Source organism: Nuphar pumila, chromosome 7, assembly GCF_984573655.1.
Source record: "Nuphar pumila chromosome 7, dmNupPumi1.hap1.1, whole genome shotgun sequence".
Lineage (NCBI taxonomy): Eukaryota > Viridiplantae > Streptophyta > Magnoliopsida > Nymphaeales > Nymphaeaceae > Nuphar > Nuphar pumila.
This window is the reverse complement of record NC_143255.1, coordinates 116263061-116282309: the sequence shown is the minus strand read 5'-3', so window position 1 is coordinate 116282309 and position 19249 is coordinate 116263061. Positions and strand designations below refer to the sequence as shown.

Below are 19249 nucleotides of genomic sequence, written 5' to 3'. Positions count from 1 at the left end.
TTATGTCGTATCAATAGGGTCGGCCAATACGGTAGTTCCCAAAAAATAGATTTTTTCGTCCAATTGTGTTCCTTCCCAAATCCACGGAAGGGTGTAGGACTGCGGGCATCTGTTAATACATCTGGAAAGTATCGCAATCTTCTTAAAATCTCTATGCCAGACAATCTTGAGGATGGACCTTCCATTTCAGTTGTGCCTGCTGTAAATGCATTCTTTTGACGTCGGAACGGATGATCGCTGGGTAGAAATCGACGATGGCAATCAAACCAGCAAGGCTTCCTTCCATGCCTCAATCTAAAAGCTTTGGAATCCTCCATGCAGTACGGACAAGCCAACCTCCCATGTGTGCTCCAACCAGATAACATACCATATGCAGGGAAGTCACTGATTGTCCATAGAACAGCGGCCTTCATGTTGAAATTTTGTTTTTTGTGGGCATCATACGTGGTAACACCGTCATCCCACAGTACTTTTAATTCATCAATCAATGGCCTTAGATATACATCAAGATTTTGGCCAGGTGAGGTCGGACCAGGGATCAACAGAGACAAGAAAAGATTTGGACGTTTCATACACAAGCTTGGTGGAAGGTTGTATGGAGTTACAAATACTGGCCAGCATGAGTATGGAGTTGATCTACCCCCAAATGGATTAAATCCATCTGTACATAGACCGAGTCTAACATTTCGCACTTCCATTGCGAAGTTCTGATGAGTACGATCAAAGTGCTTCCAAGCTTCAGCGTCAACAGGATGCGTGATCTTGTTTTCATCGTGTCGAACTTTATTTGCATGCCATCTCATGTGTTTAGCTGTCTTTGAAGACATATACAATCGCTGCAATCTAGGAGTGATAGGAAAGTAGCGGAGCGACTTGTATGAAACTTCCTTTGATCTCGTGCTACCATTGCCTCTTGTCTTTGGCTTGAACCGAGGATGCCCACATGACGGGCATGATATGTCGTTTTCCTGCTCCTTGAAATACAACATGCAGTGATTTGGACAAGCATCAATCTTTTTGTAACCCATACCTAGAGCGTTGACCATAACTTTCGCACGATAGAAATTTTGTGGCAATTTCTCATCTTTAGGCAACATACTCTTCACAATCATGCACAAACGGTCAAAACATGATTGACTCAAATTATACTCGGACTTCAAATTCATTAGTTGAAGAACTGCAGACAAGATAGTGTGACTCTCACAACCGTTCCAAAGTGGCTCATCAGCATCTTTAAGTAAATCATAAAATCTACTAGCTGCATCGTTTGGTGATTCTTCATCTACGACAGTTCTTACATCACTAGAACTCATAGCAGAACCCAGTTCTGTTCCTGCAGCATCAAATATCAAATTCGTATATGGATTATCGTGCACCACATTCACCCGTGCATCAAAATCGTTTCTAAATTCTTCTCCATGAAACGCCCAGTTCTGATAATCACTCACAAAACCCTTCCTGTATAGGTGATGTCTAACGCCATGAGGTTCTACAAATCGATTATTCTTACAAATCTTGCAGGGACACCTAATCCGACCTATGGGATCTACCGTACTGACACTCGCCGTTGCAAATTCAATAAAACTATCGACACCATCCATATATTCATGCGATAACTCATTGTCCACTATCCTACGGTACATCCATTCACGGTTTGCAGTCATTCTGTCGTATGATGTTACGAATAGTATCCTAACGAATTAAGAAAAAAACAATCAGAATGCGACGATGAAGAAAATATCAAATTTATCATGCAATATACTATGTCAAACAATAACAAGAATTTTGATGCATGCATTGATAACTTAATATTTTCATGTGCAAACTATTAATGACATGATACAATCATTTGAAGCATGCTTTTATTATAAAATTTCACATGGAAGTCAAAATCAAATTGAAAGTAACTACATGCAAGCATGGATACAATTACATCAAACATTGCAATACATCATAATCATTCATATCAAATAAATGGCAAACATGTACCTGCAGCAAACACACTTCAATATCTCACTAACTACTACCATGCTTAGCATGGACTCCATACTCCAAAAATAAGAACACTTCCATATTTCTACATTAAAATCATGCTCAGCATGATCTCCGAACTCCAACAAAGCAGTCCTAGATATCAACAACTAAGTGAGTGTGTGAACAATAAAGTGTTGCATTCAATAAATTAAATAACATGTGATACGTTTGCATCACTTACTCACCACGGGTATTTACCCGATTTGCATTGTTTTTGTCATTTACTTACCACAGGTGGCCGAGCACGAGTTGGTTCCGTTGAAAAATCTGCACAAAAACAAAACAAATTAAGTAACAAACTAACTAATCATGAAACAAGATGAAACACTAACTAAAAAAATTAAAACAAATTAAAACAACTCTAACTAATTGAAAGAAGAGAAAAGAAAAATAGTATATATGTTAAGCCAAATCTAACTAGAAGATGCTAATTTAACAAACCAGCTATAACATGTTGAACCAGTCGACTAACATAAAGTCATAGACAATTTCTAATCTGAACTACTTAGCAAAGGAATAGTAAATCAATCAATTAGTTTACTAGAAAAGATGTGAACTCCGTTTAACCACCACTATCATAAAGAATTCAAATAGCCCTAATCTAACTAACTGATTGTGAGAACATTAAATACCAATCTATCTAAGAAAAATATAATTATAAAAGACTAATAGATTGAAATACTCTAACTAACCAGATTTCAAGAAAACAAATTGAAGTAAAACTAACTACCAGTAGACATTAACAAACTAACAAATTGAACAACATGGACAACTTGTATATATACATTAAAAAAAAAATTTCAACTTAAAATCCATATGGACAACATATATGCAAACTACACTTAAAACCATATGGACATCTTATATACACATATTACAAATTTTTTTTCAAGCTAATCACATGGACAACATAGGGATCACATAATAACTTTTTTTTTTTAAAAAAGAGATCACATGGGCAGCATAGGTATCCATAACAAAAATTCTTTTCAAAACAGATCACATATGCAACGTAGGTATCTCATAACAATTTTTTTTTAAAAAGAGATCACATGGGCAGCATAGGTATCCATAACAAAAATTCTTTTCAAAATAGATCACATAGGCAACGTAGGTATCTCATAACAAATTTGTTTGGCAATGAATTGATCTTTATTCACAAAGCAGATAAGATAAAAACAGGTTCTGTGGACTTTTGATCCGGGGCGGGTCCGTACAGCATCTTTTTGAGCTCCCGTTCAAAGATCTTCATAGCTGGAGCAGGCAAGGAAATCGGGATCACCATCCCTTCTCCCCCTTCGTTATTCTTGGAGTTGACGTAGAAGCTAACCAAGCCGGGGATTGGGCCGTCACTGCCCTTGGCTGGACCGCCGTACACCGGCATTCCCCAGCCGAGGTCCAGCTCGCTGAACCCGGCATGCCTGATGTCCGAGACCACGAAGGTGCGGACCACCGTGATGTTAGGCCGGCCCTTGAGCACCATGAGGTCCGCCACTGACCTCATGTACTCGTCTGTCACCTCCTCCTTGGCCTTCTTCACGAGCTCCACCGCATAACCTAGTGGGTTCGCACAGAGCTTCGCCGCTATCGAGACAGCTGCCGGGATTACTATCAGGCATTGCCGTAGTACCCCTGCGGCAGCGGCGGAATGTACCGGGACCGCGCGTTGAAGATGCACAACAGGCGAACCTCCTCCTCCGGATCGGGCTGGAGGCCGGCAGTGCGGCACCGCCATAGGCAGGGGGTCGACCCCGCTTGCCGGAAACGCAGGGGGTCGACCCCCCCTGCCGGAAAGCACGGCAGGGGGTTAAACTTCCTCCGTTTCCGGCAGGGAAGGGGCGTACCCCCTGCGTTCAGAAGAAGAAGAAGAAGAAGAAGAAGAAGAAGAAGAAAAAGAAGAAGAAGAAGAAGAAGAAGAAGAAGAAGAAGAAGAAGAAGAAGAAGAAGAAGAAGAAGAAGAAGAAGAAGAAGAATATTACCTGCGCTTCGCCGGACGGTGGCGGGAGGTTGACGGGGAGCGGCAGCTGGCGAGCGCCGGCTGGCGAGCGGTGGGCGGGGAGCGGCGGCTGGCGAGCGGCGGTGGCCGGACGGTGGCGAGAGCCGACGGGCGGGAGGGAGCAATACAGAGAAACAGGGAAAAGAGAAAGAGGGATGGGATTAGGGATTTACGCGATATTTAGCGACGGCTTAGCGACGGAAACATTCCGTCGCTAAACCGTCGCTAAATCAAAATACAAAAACCGCGACGAAATATATACTGTCGCTAATCCGTCGCTAATGAGCGACGGATTAGCGACGACAGAGTTCCCTCTCTAAATCCGTCGCTAAAATGGTGTTCTTGTAATCAAAAGTAGCGACAAAAACATGCAGTCGCTAATCCGTCGCTAAGTAGCGACAGATTAGCGATAAAAGTCGTTTCTTCGCTAATCCGTCGCAAATTAGCGACAGATTCTATCTCTAGCTAATCTGTCGCTAAGTAGCGACGGGAAAAATCCGTCGCTAATTTCCGTCGCTAATTAACAATTTTCTTGTAGTGTGTGTCAACCATAATCCGGAAGTGATCTTACACTTAACCTTATCTAAAAATATAATGCATGCTTATACGCTGAAGACATCGGTATTAATATGTTGAAATTTATGTTATAAGATCTTAGTCATCGCTTTATGCCATCTATGCCACCGTGTGTGTCTGCACTAGGTGTCCACTCCCATATCCTTGTGACTATGTTCTTATGTGTATGATATAGGGTCTTAGTCTTCGTTTTACACTATCTAAGCCACCATGTGTGCTTGCGCCAAGTGTCTACTCGCATATCCTTGAGACTAAGTTCTCACATATATGATATGTATGTTATATATATTCTTTTCTATATTTTATTTTGTTTGACGCGTTGTTTCCACCTAAGCTGCATGCTTACACAATTTATTTAGCCTAGTCCATTGTTTCACGGCTAGGTCATGCATTTATGCATTTATTTGAGCATTTACGCATTTCTCGTACACTACCATACTTATTTTATAATTACGTGCACATCTTTTTGGGCATGTACATATTTTTGTTTATTGCCATACTTTCACTTAATACTTGCATGTTATATGCATAGAAACAGTATATATTATTATATGCATCTATTTGGCACATACGCAGTTAGTGTATCTACTATACTTATAAATATAACTACGCAATAATAGTGTCTCTCTCTCTCTCTCTCTCTCTATATATATATATATATATATATATATAGTAATTGATTCATATTATTCAAGCATTTCAAATACTCTATTCTGCACAAAATGATGTTTGGCAAAAAACTCTTAAGTAAAGGGTTTTGAATTTGCACAAAATACTAAAGTGCTTCACGTTTTTCACATAATCACTAAGTCACTAGCTCGAGGCCTAATTAAGGCCAAGGTTTTCGATAAGCTACAGAAGATGCAACGTAAGCACAACAGTGTACATCTCTCTAATAAAAGGATTTATGTTTTGTTAAGGCGTTATGTTGCCAATTTTTTGTCTCAATCGGTAAAGTGCTTGCACGAGCTAAGGATGCTTGAGCAAAGATGACATAATTATGTCATCATATAAATTATATTGTTTGAGACCTCGCCCTGGAAAGCTCAATCTAATCTACCTCAAATAAGCATAATACTCGTAAGTGTCACAATTTCAGAATGGTTGCTCCGACTCGAGCAAGCGAAGTGCTTGTAAGAGCTATTGTGCTAGGGTAGGCTCTACTTAAATTAGGTGAAGTACTTGTAAGCATTGTTGTGCTAGAGTGATTGCTGTGCCTTTTTAGGATGGTGCTCATAAAGGCTAATAATGCCCGAGCAGCCGATCAAAGATGATCACATCATATGCATACTTATATGATCATTCATTTTAAAAATGGTACTCGTAAGTGGCATTGTGCCAAAGTTAGTTATCCATCTGAATGGGTGAAGCACTTGTGATGTCCAAAGATGTTGAAAGTGATGTATGTATGCATATAAACAAATGTAATGATGATCCCTGTCCACGCGAGATAAGGCTCATGCTTCATAATTAACTAAGTGAGGTTGGGTTCATATTGCCCTTCGTAAGTGATGCACTAGTTGTCTATGAGGCACCCGACGATCCTATAATCAACATTATATCGTTGAACCCTTTTAGGATTCAAGCTCATCGTAGAGACAATGATGATACTCCTTGAGTGACATTATTATGAACCAAAGTCTTCAGTGGTCTCCCATTACTAGGTGGTTAGGAGGTCGAGCTATCCATTTGTCATAGGCAATATACCCCAACTACTATAATAGCAAGATACATAAGAAAGGGCCTAGTGTAGGTTCTCTGAGCTACGATTTAGGTTTCTGGGCACAAAAATACATAGCATAAAAGACACTGGGATGCTTCATCTGATGTTGACGTTCATTTTTCTTGCGTACCAAGGAGTGATCTAGTTAAATATTGAAACAGTGCATTAGTTGTAGATAACTGATGAATGAATAAATGAATATATGTTAGTTCCAATCATGCATCACCTTATGTAAGATATTTGTCTTGGTACACTGTTGAACCCAATGGGTGAAAGACTCAAGTCGTTTTCACATGGTTAAGATGAACTCGAGAAGCTCATGATTCAAAATAAGGATACTTGTGAACGATACTATGCTGAGTCACGAAGACTTGAGCTATGATCTGAAATTAATATTTTCAATTGTGGCTCTTGAATGGCCAATTGTGGATTAGCGATGGACGATATATGTCGATAATTCATCTCAAATCTATCACCAAACTGTTTAGCAATAGGTTGGCAACGACTTAGCGATGGATACCGTCCGTTGCGATTTCCTGGTTGCTAATTAACAACATAACTGATTTATTGCTACTTCCACCACTAATTAGCGGTAGATTAGCGAATGTCATGAGCCATCGCTAAATAAGGACTAATTTGGTTTTGCGACAAATATATATCTGTCGCTAAGTCATCGCTAAAATTTTATGATGGATACATTTTTATCCCCAAATTTCATCGCTTAATTAATGACGGTTTAGCGACGGATTACATTTCATCGCAAAACATTGGTTGATTCAAGACAAATTAATATCCGTCCCTAATACGTCACTATATTTTTTACGGATATTAGCGACGAAAAATATCCATCGCTAATCCGTTGCAGAATTTAAAATAAAATATTTCAAATATAAATATCAATAAAAAATTCTCATTATATAATTTATATAACTTGTGTATAAAAACCAAAGTACACATAAAAAAGACATATACAAATAAGATGAAACAAATTTAACAACTCACTATAATCCTCGTCAAGTACTAATTAGTTACAAGTGAACATATACAAAGAGTTTGTTTGAAACAACAAGTACGTGCAACAAATTCAACACATGAATCTAATCATCGCCAAAATTTGAAGTATCATCCTCTTCATTGTCTCGATCTGCCCCTTCATCCATGCCCTTATCAGCTCCTCCACATTGATCATCTCCAACATCCTACAAGAGAACCAAAATGTTAGTATTAATAAACAAAATATAATGAAATAAATTATATGCAATGCACCTAATCTAAGAAAATCAAAATAACATGGTTGAATGACATATATTAGCAATAAAGTGAAGAACATTAACATAATTCAGATATGTGTTCTAAGGCTCACAAAAAAAAATCATAGTGATTCAATCATGCAGACATATGTTCTAAGGTTGTAAAAAAAATGTCATAGTGATTCAAGAATGCATATATAGTTTATAAGCCTGTTAAATAAATGTGTTATATATCACAATCATGCATGTATGTCTTCTAAGGCAGTCAAAAAACTTTTATAGTGATGAAATCATGCTTATATGTGTTCTAAGACAGTGAAAAAAACTATCATAGTGATGAAATCATGCTTATATGTGTTCTAAGGTTGTCAAAATACTTTCATAGTAATTTAATCATGCATATATGTGTTATAAGGTAGTAAAAAAACTTTCACAGTAATTTAAACATGCATATATGTATTATAAGGCAGTCAAAAAACTTTCATAGTGATGAAATCATGCTTATATGCGTTTTAAGGTTATCAAAAAACTTTTATAGTAATTCAATCATGCATATATGTGTTATAAGGCAGTCAAAAAACTTTCATAGTGATGAAATCATGCTTATATGTATTCTAAGGTTGTCAAAAAACTTTTATAGTGATTCAATCATGCATAAATATGTTATAAGACAGTAAAAAAACTTTCATAATGATGAAATCATGCTAATATGTGTTCTAAGGTCGTCAAAAATTTTTTATAGTGATTAAATCATGCATATATGTGTTATAAGGCAGTAAAAAACCTTTCATAGTGATGAAATCATGCTTATATGTGTTCTAAGGCAGTAAAAAACTTTCATAGTGATTAAATCATGCTTGTATGTGTTCTAAGGTTGTCAAAAAACTTTCATAGTGATACAATCATGCATATATGTGTTATAAGGTAATAAAAAAACTTTCATAGTGATACAATCATGCATATATGTGTTATAAGGCAATCAAAAAACTTTCATAGTGATGAAATCATGCTTATATGTGTTCTAAGGTTGTCAAAAAACTTTCATAGCTAGAAGAAAATCACCAATTAAAAGAGAATCATAATAATGCATCAATGAAAAAAATATCAAATTTAGAAAGATGAAATCATGTTCATAAACACAATACATTTAATTTAAGCATGTTTTCATAATACAATTTCACATGGAGGGCATATTTAATTTGAAAATAACTTCATGCAAGCATGAATATAGTCACATCAAACATTACAATACATTCAAGCATTCATATCACAATAATGTCAAACATGTACCTACAACAAATACATTTCAATATCCCACTAACTACTACCATGACTAGCATGAACTCCAAACTACAAAACTAAGAGTCATTCTATTTGCATACATTTAAATCATGCTTAGCATGATCTCTGAACTCCAACAAAGCAGTCTTAGACATCCACAACTAAATGAGTGTGTGAACAGAAAAGCATTGCATCCAAGAAAGTAAAAAACATGTGATACACTTGCATCACTTACTCACCACAGGTATTTACCCGATTTGCATTGCTTATGCCTTTGTAGTTTTTTCTTATTTCTTTTTTAGCCACATGTAATGCTTAGCACTAAGCATCGCGCAATTAGCTCGGCTACATACCAGCAATGCACATTTATATACGACAGGAGCAGTGCTCCACCACCGCCTGACAGAGAGAGAGAGAGAGAGGTGGTATACTTTCAGACTCAACGGTGAAGGGTATCCGATAACAAGTTTGTTGTAGAGTGAGTCTACCGGAATAAGAGGACGACTGACGACAAGGTCACCGACGTGGGTTAAGGGAGAAGAGAGGGATCGAGACTGCCAAAGATGGATAAAGATGAGAGGGGGAGGAAGAAGAGGTGGTTGGCTAGGGCAGGTTGTAAATGTGTGTGTGTGTGTGTGTGGTGGAGACTCCGACGACTGTCGGCTGAAGGTCGGACGAGAGAGGATAGAGGGCGAAGAGGGACGAGTGCATCAATGAGAGGAGAGGCGCAGTAGGGGAGAGAGAGGAGGAAGGCAGGTTCGACCTTTTGTGGCCTATTAAGTGCACGGCGAGACAACTGCTGGAGAGAGAGGAAGATGAGAGGGGGAGGAAGAAGAGGAGGTCATCGAGAGAGTGTTGCAGGTGGGGGACTGGAGGTCGGACATGAGAGGAGAGAGTGTGAAGAGCGACAAGGGCGGAGAGGGAGGTGGGGTTGCCAAAGGCTTGAGGTCGGACATGAGAAGAGAGAGAGTGAAGAGGGATGAGGGCGGAGAGGGAGGTGGGATTGTCGGAGGCTGAAGGTTGAACAAAAGAGGAGAGAGGGCAAAGAGGGATGAGGGTGGACAGGGTGTTGGGGTTGCTAGTGATGCAAAGAGGGTGTGTCGGATGCGGGGGACGAGGTCTCCAGAGGTCGTCATCGATGGGTCGACGGAGATGGCAAGCATCGCGGTGGCAGGGGGCGAAAGAAGATGAGGTTGATGGGCGGTGATGGCACATGACGATGGGCGACAGACGACGATGGTTGGTGGATGCACATGACAGTCGACGGATAAAACAGAAAGGAAAACAAAGGGACTCACATTAGGGTTTTACAAAGGAAATTAGCGACAAAATTAGTAACGAAAAAATTCTGTCTCAAATTCGTCGCCAATTAGCGACTAAGTTAAGACTGAAAAATTTGTCGCTCATCCGTCGGGAAGCTAAAACGAAGTTTGAGACAGATTTTTTCTGTTGCTAATCTGTCACGAATTTTGAGACAGAATTGTTTTGTCACTAAGTCCATCTCTAATTCCAATTTTAGGGACTGCTCCTTTTCTCTAGCTAATCTGTCATAAATTTGTGATAGATTATTTCCGTCACAAATTTATGTTGTTAATTAAGTTTTTTCTTGTAGTGTTATACTTATTGAAAGTAGAATGCTTTCCTACTAGTTGGACTGTACTAAACCTAGGTTTGAATCTCTTTAACTAGTACTAGGCTCCGCCTAGTGGGCTAAACATATTTTGACCAAAGATAGGTCTGACCCGTTTTTGGCCAATATCTCTCCTTTCTTGCTCTTTTTGTAAGCCAAGTATGTAAAGGTGCACATCGCGAGTTGACATCACCTCTATCACTCTCTTTTGTTTCTCTATCCTTGTTCTCACACAAATTGACCTTGTCGTGACTGTACCAAATGAAAGTATGTACCGACCATGACCTAGGAGTGACCTTAGGCTTAGCCTCATCAATAAATACAAGGTAGGTTTATACATCAGTGACATCGATATTAATATGTTGAAATTCATTTTATAGGGTCTTACTCCACGATTTACGCCATCTAAGACATTGTGTGAGCTTACGCGAGGTGTCTACTCACGTATCCTTGCAACTATGTTCCCATGTGTATGGTATAGGGTCTTAGTCATTAGTTTACACCATTTAGGCCACTCTGTGCATTTACTTCAAGTGTTCACTTGCGTATCCTTGCGACTATATTATCACGTATATAATACATATATTATATATGTTATTTTTTGTAATTTATTTTATCTGGCATGTTATTCCGCACTTAGGTTACGTGCTTACACAATTTAATTAGCTTGGCACACTGTTTCGCTCTTATACCATGTGTTTATGCATTTATTTTGGTATATACACATTTTTTGTACAAGATCATGCTTATTTTATTATTATGTGTGCATCTATTTGGGTGTGTACGTATTTTCATGCATTGCCTTGCTTTTACGTAATACTTTTATGTTATAAGCGTAAAAATAATATATATTACTGATCATGCATAAATTCTGCATTTTATATACATATTTTTATGCATGATCTGTCAAAAAAAAAAATAAAAAACCCATTATTGTCAGCATTTTTCAATATACTGCTTTAAAATCAAAATAAAGCTAAAAATGTCAATTTCAAGCATTCCCTACATTTTTATAGTGTTTTAATTTGTTTAGTTTTTTTTATTAATAGTTTAATTAGTTTAGGAGTTTTGACAATTATTTTAATCTGTTTAGGATAGTACAATTTTGAAAATATATTTTTGAAAGGGTGGTTTTTTGAAATTTAGTTAGAGCTTTTAAAAAAAAATTGTTTCACCCTGATTTTTTAATATAAAATCAAATTTTCAAGTCAGAGGGGGCGTCCTCCCTTTGGAAAAAATGCAGGTGCTCTTCTCTCCCTCTCCTTTTTGTTTCTTCTCTCTTTGCTTCATTCGATCATCGATTCTCCCTCTTCTCTTCTCTTCTTCAATCTCGATTTCATCTTTCTTCGAACCCTTACTTTCGCTAGTACCTTCTTGCCTCATCGTTGAAGTACACGTTCAACAATGGGAGCAACCACTTTATTTTCTTAACCCCTCCATCTAAAGCGAAGTTTGTGGTTTGTTTATTCTCCTCCGTCTCTTTATTAGATTAAAAAATATTTTAGATTTATTATATTTTCTTATTCTGTAAATGTAGAATATAGTTTAGTTTCTGCATACATCTGTGTGATTGTGTTATTTGGCATAAATTAGAAATTCAATTTCCAGCAATAGTTAGATCATAGATTATCATTTTGTTGTTCACCACATTGTTTTTGCGTTTGTTTAGTCTAGATCCTCACAGGATGATAGCATTAATAGGAAGCACACCGATCTACGTGTACTCAAGTGTTCACAGAATCTTTACTTGAGCGGCAATAAGGCTTCAATTCAAATTTCATGTGAAACTGAGTCAAAATGAGGGAGATAAAGCAACTTTAAGGCAATTTGCTCGATTTTTGATGAGAATTAAATCTAGATCTGACCCTAAGATTCCACCATGGACCTTGAATCAGATTTAAGTTCAAATCTATCTAAGAACCCAAGATCCAAGGTGAGAAAGACCAAACCACCCTCAAAAGTAGTGCCCAGAATAATTTTATAGTTTATGCAGTGCTTTGAAAATAATTTTAACAATAGATTGTTTTTGGAATTATTTTAAATATTTTGTTTAAAAGCAGGGCTGCAACAACCTTAGCAACCATCCAACAATCCTTGAGAAACTCGCCCCCTCTTCCAACTTATTTTCCAAGTTTCTTTTTTTTCTCCTTCTCTTCCTTACATTTTTTTTTCTTCTTTGTCTCCTCCACCACCATCATTTTTCTTCAGATTTGGTGTGTGCCTCACTGGTTTCTTGTTGTTCTCTACAGGAACATTGTTTGGAGCAATAACTCGGATGTGGTGCAACTGTACCACTTACCTTCATCGTTGACAGTCGAGACTCCTTTTCTAGCAATCACCAACATCTCTTTTCTTTTTCACCGTTCTTCTCCTTCGACAATTGCACTCTGGGACATGTTTCATCAAGTGGGTTTTAAAGTTGCATTAAAGAGACATGAGTACATGGTTCCAAGGAAGGCGAACCACTCTTTTCTTCTTAAAAAATGTTGGATAACCCCTGAGGTGAGTCTTTTCATCCATTGCTTGTAATTAGCATAGAATATATTTAATTTGATTAGACGTATAGTTTAATGTTAATTTATTAGATCAATTTGTTAATTAAATTATTCTCTCATATTTTAAAATTTTAATTTAGATTAGATTAATTAGAATTAGATAAATTAGATTTATTTGAATAACATCAATTAGTATAATGTGTCTTACGGTTCTAGCGTGTGCTAGTTAATTTTAGTAAGTTATTAATGTTAGTTCAACATTAGTTATATTACATTATTTTTTTATCTTGCTGTTTTGTTTTAAATTCTGTCATCACCCACATTTTTAGGATTAATTTAGTCAATATTAGCCGGGTCTTGTTTAAGTTAGTAGTAGATAAAATATCATGTTTGTTTGTTTTAGTCTTTTTAATTAATTTTCAGCATTGCATCGTTATGTTAGTGATTATTTTTAGTTTAGAATTGATTCTTGTATAGTTTATATTCTGATTAGTATTTAATTAGATTGCATTGCTTAATTTTTAATTACATTATCGTGAGAATGAGATTTATTTAGTGGTGTTCTTTTTAGTGGTGACTGTTAGCAATCTTTTTATGTAGACCATTAGTATAATCTTCTTGTTTTTTTTAGTAATGTTAAATTAAATAGATTAATTATTGATTATTTGATTAGTTGTTGATTTCTTTTCAGTTGTGTAGAATTTTAGCTAGATTTATTTTATGTAAGTTTTTAATTGATAGTTGTGAGGGTTTTTTCTTTTTAGTATAAGGATAGTTGTGGTAATCTGTTTTGCAGGTATTTTCTCTTAAAAGTTGCTTTTTTTTGGAGATGAAGATATTTATCACTACCCCTTTTACTTGAGCTCAAAAAGAGAAAGTTCCTAGCTTAATTTAAGATTTGCTTTCATTTTAAGCATGTTTACTTTTATGACAGTGTAATTGAAAAAATAGTATAATTGTTTTAATTTTTTTTGAGGTATTAATAAAGTCAGGTTTCTAAGTGAATTTGGGTGCAATATTTTCTATTTCTCGAGGAGACGATCCAACTTGCCACCCTATACGAGTGCATGGTTTTGCGTTTATTATTTGGTGCACAATTCTTGTTTTAAAAATGACCATTTGCAAAAATGGCATCATGAGCCATTAAAATTGTACTTAACTGCATGTCTATGACTATAAATTACCAATCCTGAAAGGTCTAGGTAATGCTCTGATCCAAGAAAGGATTGATATTGCCATACTGAAAGTTCAATTAAAGGGCAACAAATTGTCATTCCTCATTCCGACTGCCTGTTGAATTCTAAAGAGTCTATGTATTAATTTTCTTAGCATCTCTTACTACAGAAATGAGGAGTTCCTTTGCCAAGAAAAGAGCGGTTGCAGCGTGTGGAACAGTATGTTAATGTCTATTTTATTGGGTTGAGAAAGGTGATGAAAAAGATATGTTACATATATAGTTGAATGAATCACTAAGCAGACAGCTTAAGATTAACACAAAAAAAATTTGTGATACCACAATATCAGATGAAGTCTGTCTTTGGTCATCGATTCATTCAATTAGATATGTTTTTTACCATTATTTAGAGCTGTCGAAAACTAAAAAAATATGTCACAGCTTATCAGCTTGCTTGCTAGAACTTGCATCATCGAGGATCCACCATCCCCCAAAAACTTCATCATCTTGTCATCCCTTTTGAATTGAACTTCGTATCTGTATCCGAACCAGATTTCTGAATTGATCAGCTGCTGCTTACACGCCCTTGTGGTTTGATATAAGACGTCGAGGCTATCTGACAAGACTTGGAGAACAACACTCATGTCTTCAACGCTATGATATGAGTAGAACGTCATCTGCATTGCCGTGACACACTTGTTTGGAATTACAACGGAAAAGTGATCACCGTCACGGATTCCTGGAACGCTCAGGTGCGACAAAACTCCAAAAGAGGTGGCCTGTCATGGAAAAAAGGTTAGCTGAAACCGTCCAATAAGGCGTGATCAGGTGATCCTGCCCAAGTACTTACTCGGGCTACACAAAACACAGAAAAATCATTACGCTACTCAGGTGCAGTGATTTTTTTTGCAAAACACGAAAGCAACAAAGAAGAGAAAGGCACCTGGAGGAGCCTCTTTTTACCGAGGTTTACGCAACCATCCATGCGTAGGACTTCTAAATATTTCAGATTTTCAAGGCCAGCAACGTCTACGAGCTTGGTGCAATTACTTAGAGAAAATTTCTTCAATTCTTTTAGTTCTGAAACGTCTGAAATCGTTGTCATAGAAGAACAGCCTTTAGCTGTGAGAATGACTATAGAAGAGGGTAGTCGAGGGAGAGACAGGAGGCTCCAACAATCGCTTACGTCGAGGTCTCGTAAGCGGGAAAGGTCCCCAATGGAATCGGGCAGTTCCTTTAAGGAGTTACATTTGGACAAATATAGCTTAGAGAGGTTTTTCATTTCTCCTAATCCTTTTGGCAAAGTAGAAATCGACCGCAAGCATAACTCGAGGGTTTCAAGGGAGCTCAATTTGCAAATGCTTGCGGGTAGGACTTTCAGTTCATGGCAGTCCTTGATAGTCAGCGATTCCAGCTTGTTAAGATTCCCAATCGATTCATCAACTTGGAGCAACTTCATACAATTACAAAGCACCAGCTTCTCTAGGCACGGCGTAAGAGCAAAATCAGGAGATTCCACGAGTAGATTACAAAAAAAGAGATGCAGGACCTTCAATCTCCTGAAAACCTGCAGATCAATCGATTCAGACATAAATGATATGAGCTATAATACATGGTTATTAATCTCACTTGTTTTTAGCTATTGCGTCTAACCGTCTTAGTTGATCGTAGCACTCTTCGGATCTTTGACTTCCGTACTTGGAGAACAGCAAGTTCCTCGGGATTGCATTCATCATCATCACATAGCACGGACTCCATGCAACACCCAGTTGCACCCAACCATCTCAGATTCCTAGGCAGCTGCCCTAATCCTCTTCCGAAATCGCACTTGTGTATAAGGAGCATCCTGAGGTTGTCAAAAGCTGCAAAGGCGTTTCTGCTCAAACGCTCCATGCTCCTTATCCTGTCCCAATCGAGAAGGACGGCCTGGATGTGGTTGTTCTCCCTTGCCTAATAAAAAAGAGGCAAACAAGACAGCTAAAACACAAGTGTCCTTACAGGTAAATGGGAACAACGTAAAATTCAACTTTCTGAGTATAATAAATATACAAACTAAGGACCGGACTTGAATTAAGAAAAAATAAAAATAATAAAATACAAAATTTGAAAAACCAGAAAAACTTAAGCTTTGACACAATGCCGATCATATGTATAACTAGTTTGACTTGTATTGATCGTGTCGAAAAGGGTTAAACATGTGTCACATGGCTCAATCGGGCCTCCATTTCTTAACATAGCCAGGTTATAATAGAATAATATTCAAGCATAACTCGGATTGGTTTCGTAATGGAACCCACAAGGAAATGGGTGTTAATCATTCTCATTGATTATACCAATGCATAGACAGGGCAGGGTTTTACCTAACCTAACTCATAAAATACGTTGGGTATGAACAATAGGTGCTTGACTCCTATAAGCTCGTTAGTTATTAAAAAAAAACATATTTTACATGTATTTTTTTCAGGCTCATTATGAGCTCAAACTCAGTTTTCAGGCTCACAAGAATGAGCCAAGCTTGAACACATAACGCTCGGCTTTTTCAGCTCGTTTACCAGCCCTACCCCCAGCTTGAACATAACAAAATGTGTCCATTTAGACTTTCGACTAAGCCCAAACTGAAAAAAAAAAACGAGGGAGTCCGCTAATTGCTTTGAGTCATTCAAGAATTGCTGACACCAAGCTTAGAGAGTCTAATCACAATTAAGAATGAGTTAACAAGTTATTTCAGGCTCTGTTTGGGAAGTGGTAGCTAGGATGGAAATTAACGCATCTGCTAAAAGCATGTTCAAACTACCTTGGTGGTGGATGTCTGGAAACCGATAGCTGGGACGAGAGTTTCTGAATTAAAGTGGAACTGGGGCCAATTCTCCTTTTCTGTGTTTTGCACCAACTACCATCTCTTAGAGGTAAGAGGTGGTAATTGCCAAATCCAGGATTTGAAAGCTGCCACTTTTTCAAATGCATAAACATCCTCAAAAGAGAGCCTCAGTTTCCAGCTTAGGGCTAAAGCTTGATTTGGCCCGCCCAATGTGTGTGGCACAAGTATTGACAGAAATGAAAGCAAGTCAAGAATGGAAATTATTATTTCTGTTACCTCATTGTTCTTCAAGACATTTAACACTTCATCCCAAAGTCTGATGCGCTTTCGATGGTCCGAAATGCCTTGTTGTCGAACGATCTCTCTTCCCATATCTCGGATTTGGTCATGCATTTTATAGTAACCATTATTTCCAATGCTAATGAGAGACTCGTGCTGGAGAAATTTAATTGCAACCTTTGGGGAATATCCACAGGCCTTCCACATATAAATTGCACTTTCTATATCTCCAATACTGCTGAAATTAAAGCACGCAATGTCCAAGAATATACATTGTTCTTCATCATCTAATCCTTCATAACTGATTTTCAATCTTTTATGAATGTCGTTGAGCTGCATTCTTTTCAACTTCTGCAACATTTCTTGCCAATCATCTTTAGTCTCTAGAATGAAAAAATGTGAACCAAATACTTTCAAAGCCAATGGTAAGCCACCCGCAATCCTTGCGGCCTCCTTGGATAACTCAATATACTCCTTCGGTGGTTCTCTCTTGACAAATGCATGAAGACTGAACAGCTCAAGTGCTTGATCATCATCCAATTCTCTAGGCTTATAAACCTTACACCCTTTTAGTAGTATTGAACTGTCACGTGTCGTAATAATAATCCTACTTCCCGCACCAAACCAGCCATGCTCCCCAGCCAATCCATCTAGTTGCTCTCTATGATCTACATCATCAAGGATAATGAGGACTCTCTTAGAATTCATTCTCTGCTTGATCATGCTAATTCCTTCTTTAGTGTTGTTGATCGATATTTCTTCTTTTTCTTTTAAACAGTCGGTAAGAAGCTGGGACTGGAGAGAGGCTAGTCCGTCCAGTGACTTTTCCCTAACATCTGAAATGAAGCAACTGCCTTCAAATTTGCCAAACAGTTTGTTAAAGATGTCCATTGCGATAGTTGTTTTTCCCATACCGCCCTCTCCGCAAATTGCAACCATGTGGACATCGTGTGTTTCTTTTGTCTTCAGCAGCTTCATCACATCATCTACGCGAGAATCTATCCCGACTGGGTACTTTGCTATATCAAATTTAACATGATTTAATTCACTAAGGACCCTTTTGACAATGAGGGATACCAGTTTTGCTTCATGCCTGCCAATTTTCAAGAGAATATAACAAATATATAAACGAACTAAGAAACACAAATCATAACAAGGACAGGGGACATGACATGGCAGCAAGTATTTCTCAGTCTTTACAGCTCAGGTCAGAGACTTAAGTTTAAATCAAGGGATAATCCGTTAACCAGTGTTCTGTTCCGACCACCCTGATATAGGTCACAACACAGGATCTACTCATCCCTATTTGTATATACCTTAATGTCATGCCCCTTATCAGATCTCTTTGGTGCAAGTTTTTTTTTTCATTAAATCTGGCACTAGAATCCGACCAGTGTAGGATTTTCCAGTGATTCAAAAATCAATGACTAAAAATACCAAAACTTTATGATTAAAAAATCATATTTGTCTCAGAAAAAGATCCCGTGGTTGATCTCGATCAGATCGACCGTGCTGAATTCATATCTGGTGTCAGATTTAATGAAAACAACCTGCAAGTTGCAACAAAAAAAATTCACAAGCGGTATGCCATAAGGGTGTAAAGATAGAATGGACCCCGTTCGTGAGATCACCTGTAGATCTTCCTTTTCTTTTCATTGGAGAAACAATGACAAGACAGACCAAATCAGAGAGAGAGAGAGAGAGAGATGAGAGAGAGAGAGAGAGAGAGAGAGAGCCGAACTATAACCATCAACATTACGAAACGAAAACAGGTTCAACCAACATTGAACCTACCGAGAAACCAAACACGGGCCCAAGACATGCCAAGGAGCCCCAAAAAAGGAAAAAAAGAAAAGGAGAGATGCAAGTAGAGAATGAAGAAAAAACAAGAAGCAAATACAGTTAGGCGACGAGCATCACCCAGGATCATGAATGGTCCCTGGAGGCAGATGGTGTTGCAGATCAGGGATGTTGATGCGGAGAATGGCGTATA

General features: G+C 37.8%; 1 protein-coding gene and 1 pseudogene across 1 annotated transcript; both read right to left on the bottom strand.

The window, feature by feature from the left end:
* Positions 1–3190: 3190 nt before the first annotated feature.
* On the bottom strand, positions 3191–3769 carry LOC149833078 (benzyl alcohol O-benzoyltransferase pseudogene; annotated as a pseudogene).
* Positions 3770–14581: 10812 nt separating this feature from the next.
* LOC149833077 (TMV resistance protein N-like) lies at positions 14582–18583 on the bottom strand. The gene is made up of 5 exons (XM_090013364.1): positions 18573–18583; positions 17254–18349; positions 15813–16109; positions 15634–15726; positions 14582–14938 (listed from the first exon to the last, which is right to left on the bottom strand). Exons 1-5 carry the CDS (start codon positions 18581–18583, stop codon positions 14582–14584), a joined length of 1854 nt encoding a protein of 617 aa, XP_089869490.1.
* Between the last annotated feature and the right edge of the window lie 666 nt (positions 18584–19249).

Bases quoted from the DNA above. Each gene is read 5' to 3' on its own strand.
- LOC149833077 (XM_090013364.1), bottom strand. The intron at 15,727-15,812 runs GTTAGACGCAAT...ATTGATCTGCAG, and splicing joins TGCTACGATCAACTAAGACG to GTTTTCAGGAGATTGAAGGT. The intron at 14,939-15,633 runs GTGCTTTGTAAT...TTTCCATGACAG, and splicing joins CGCCGTGCCTAGAGAAGCTG to GCCACCTCTTTTGGAGTTTT.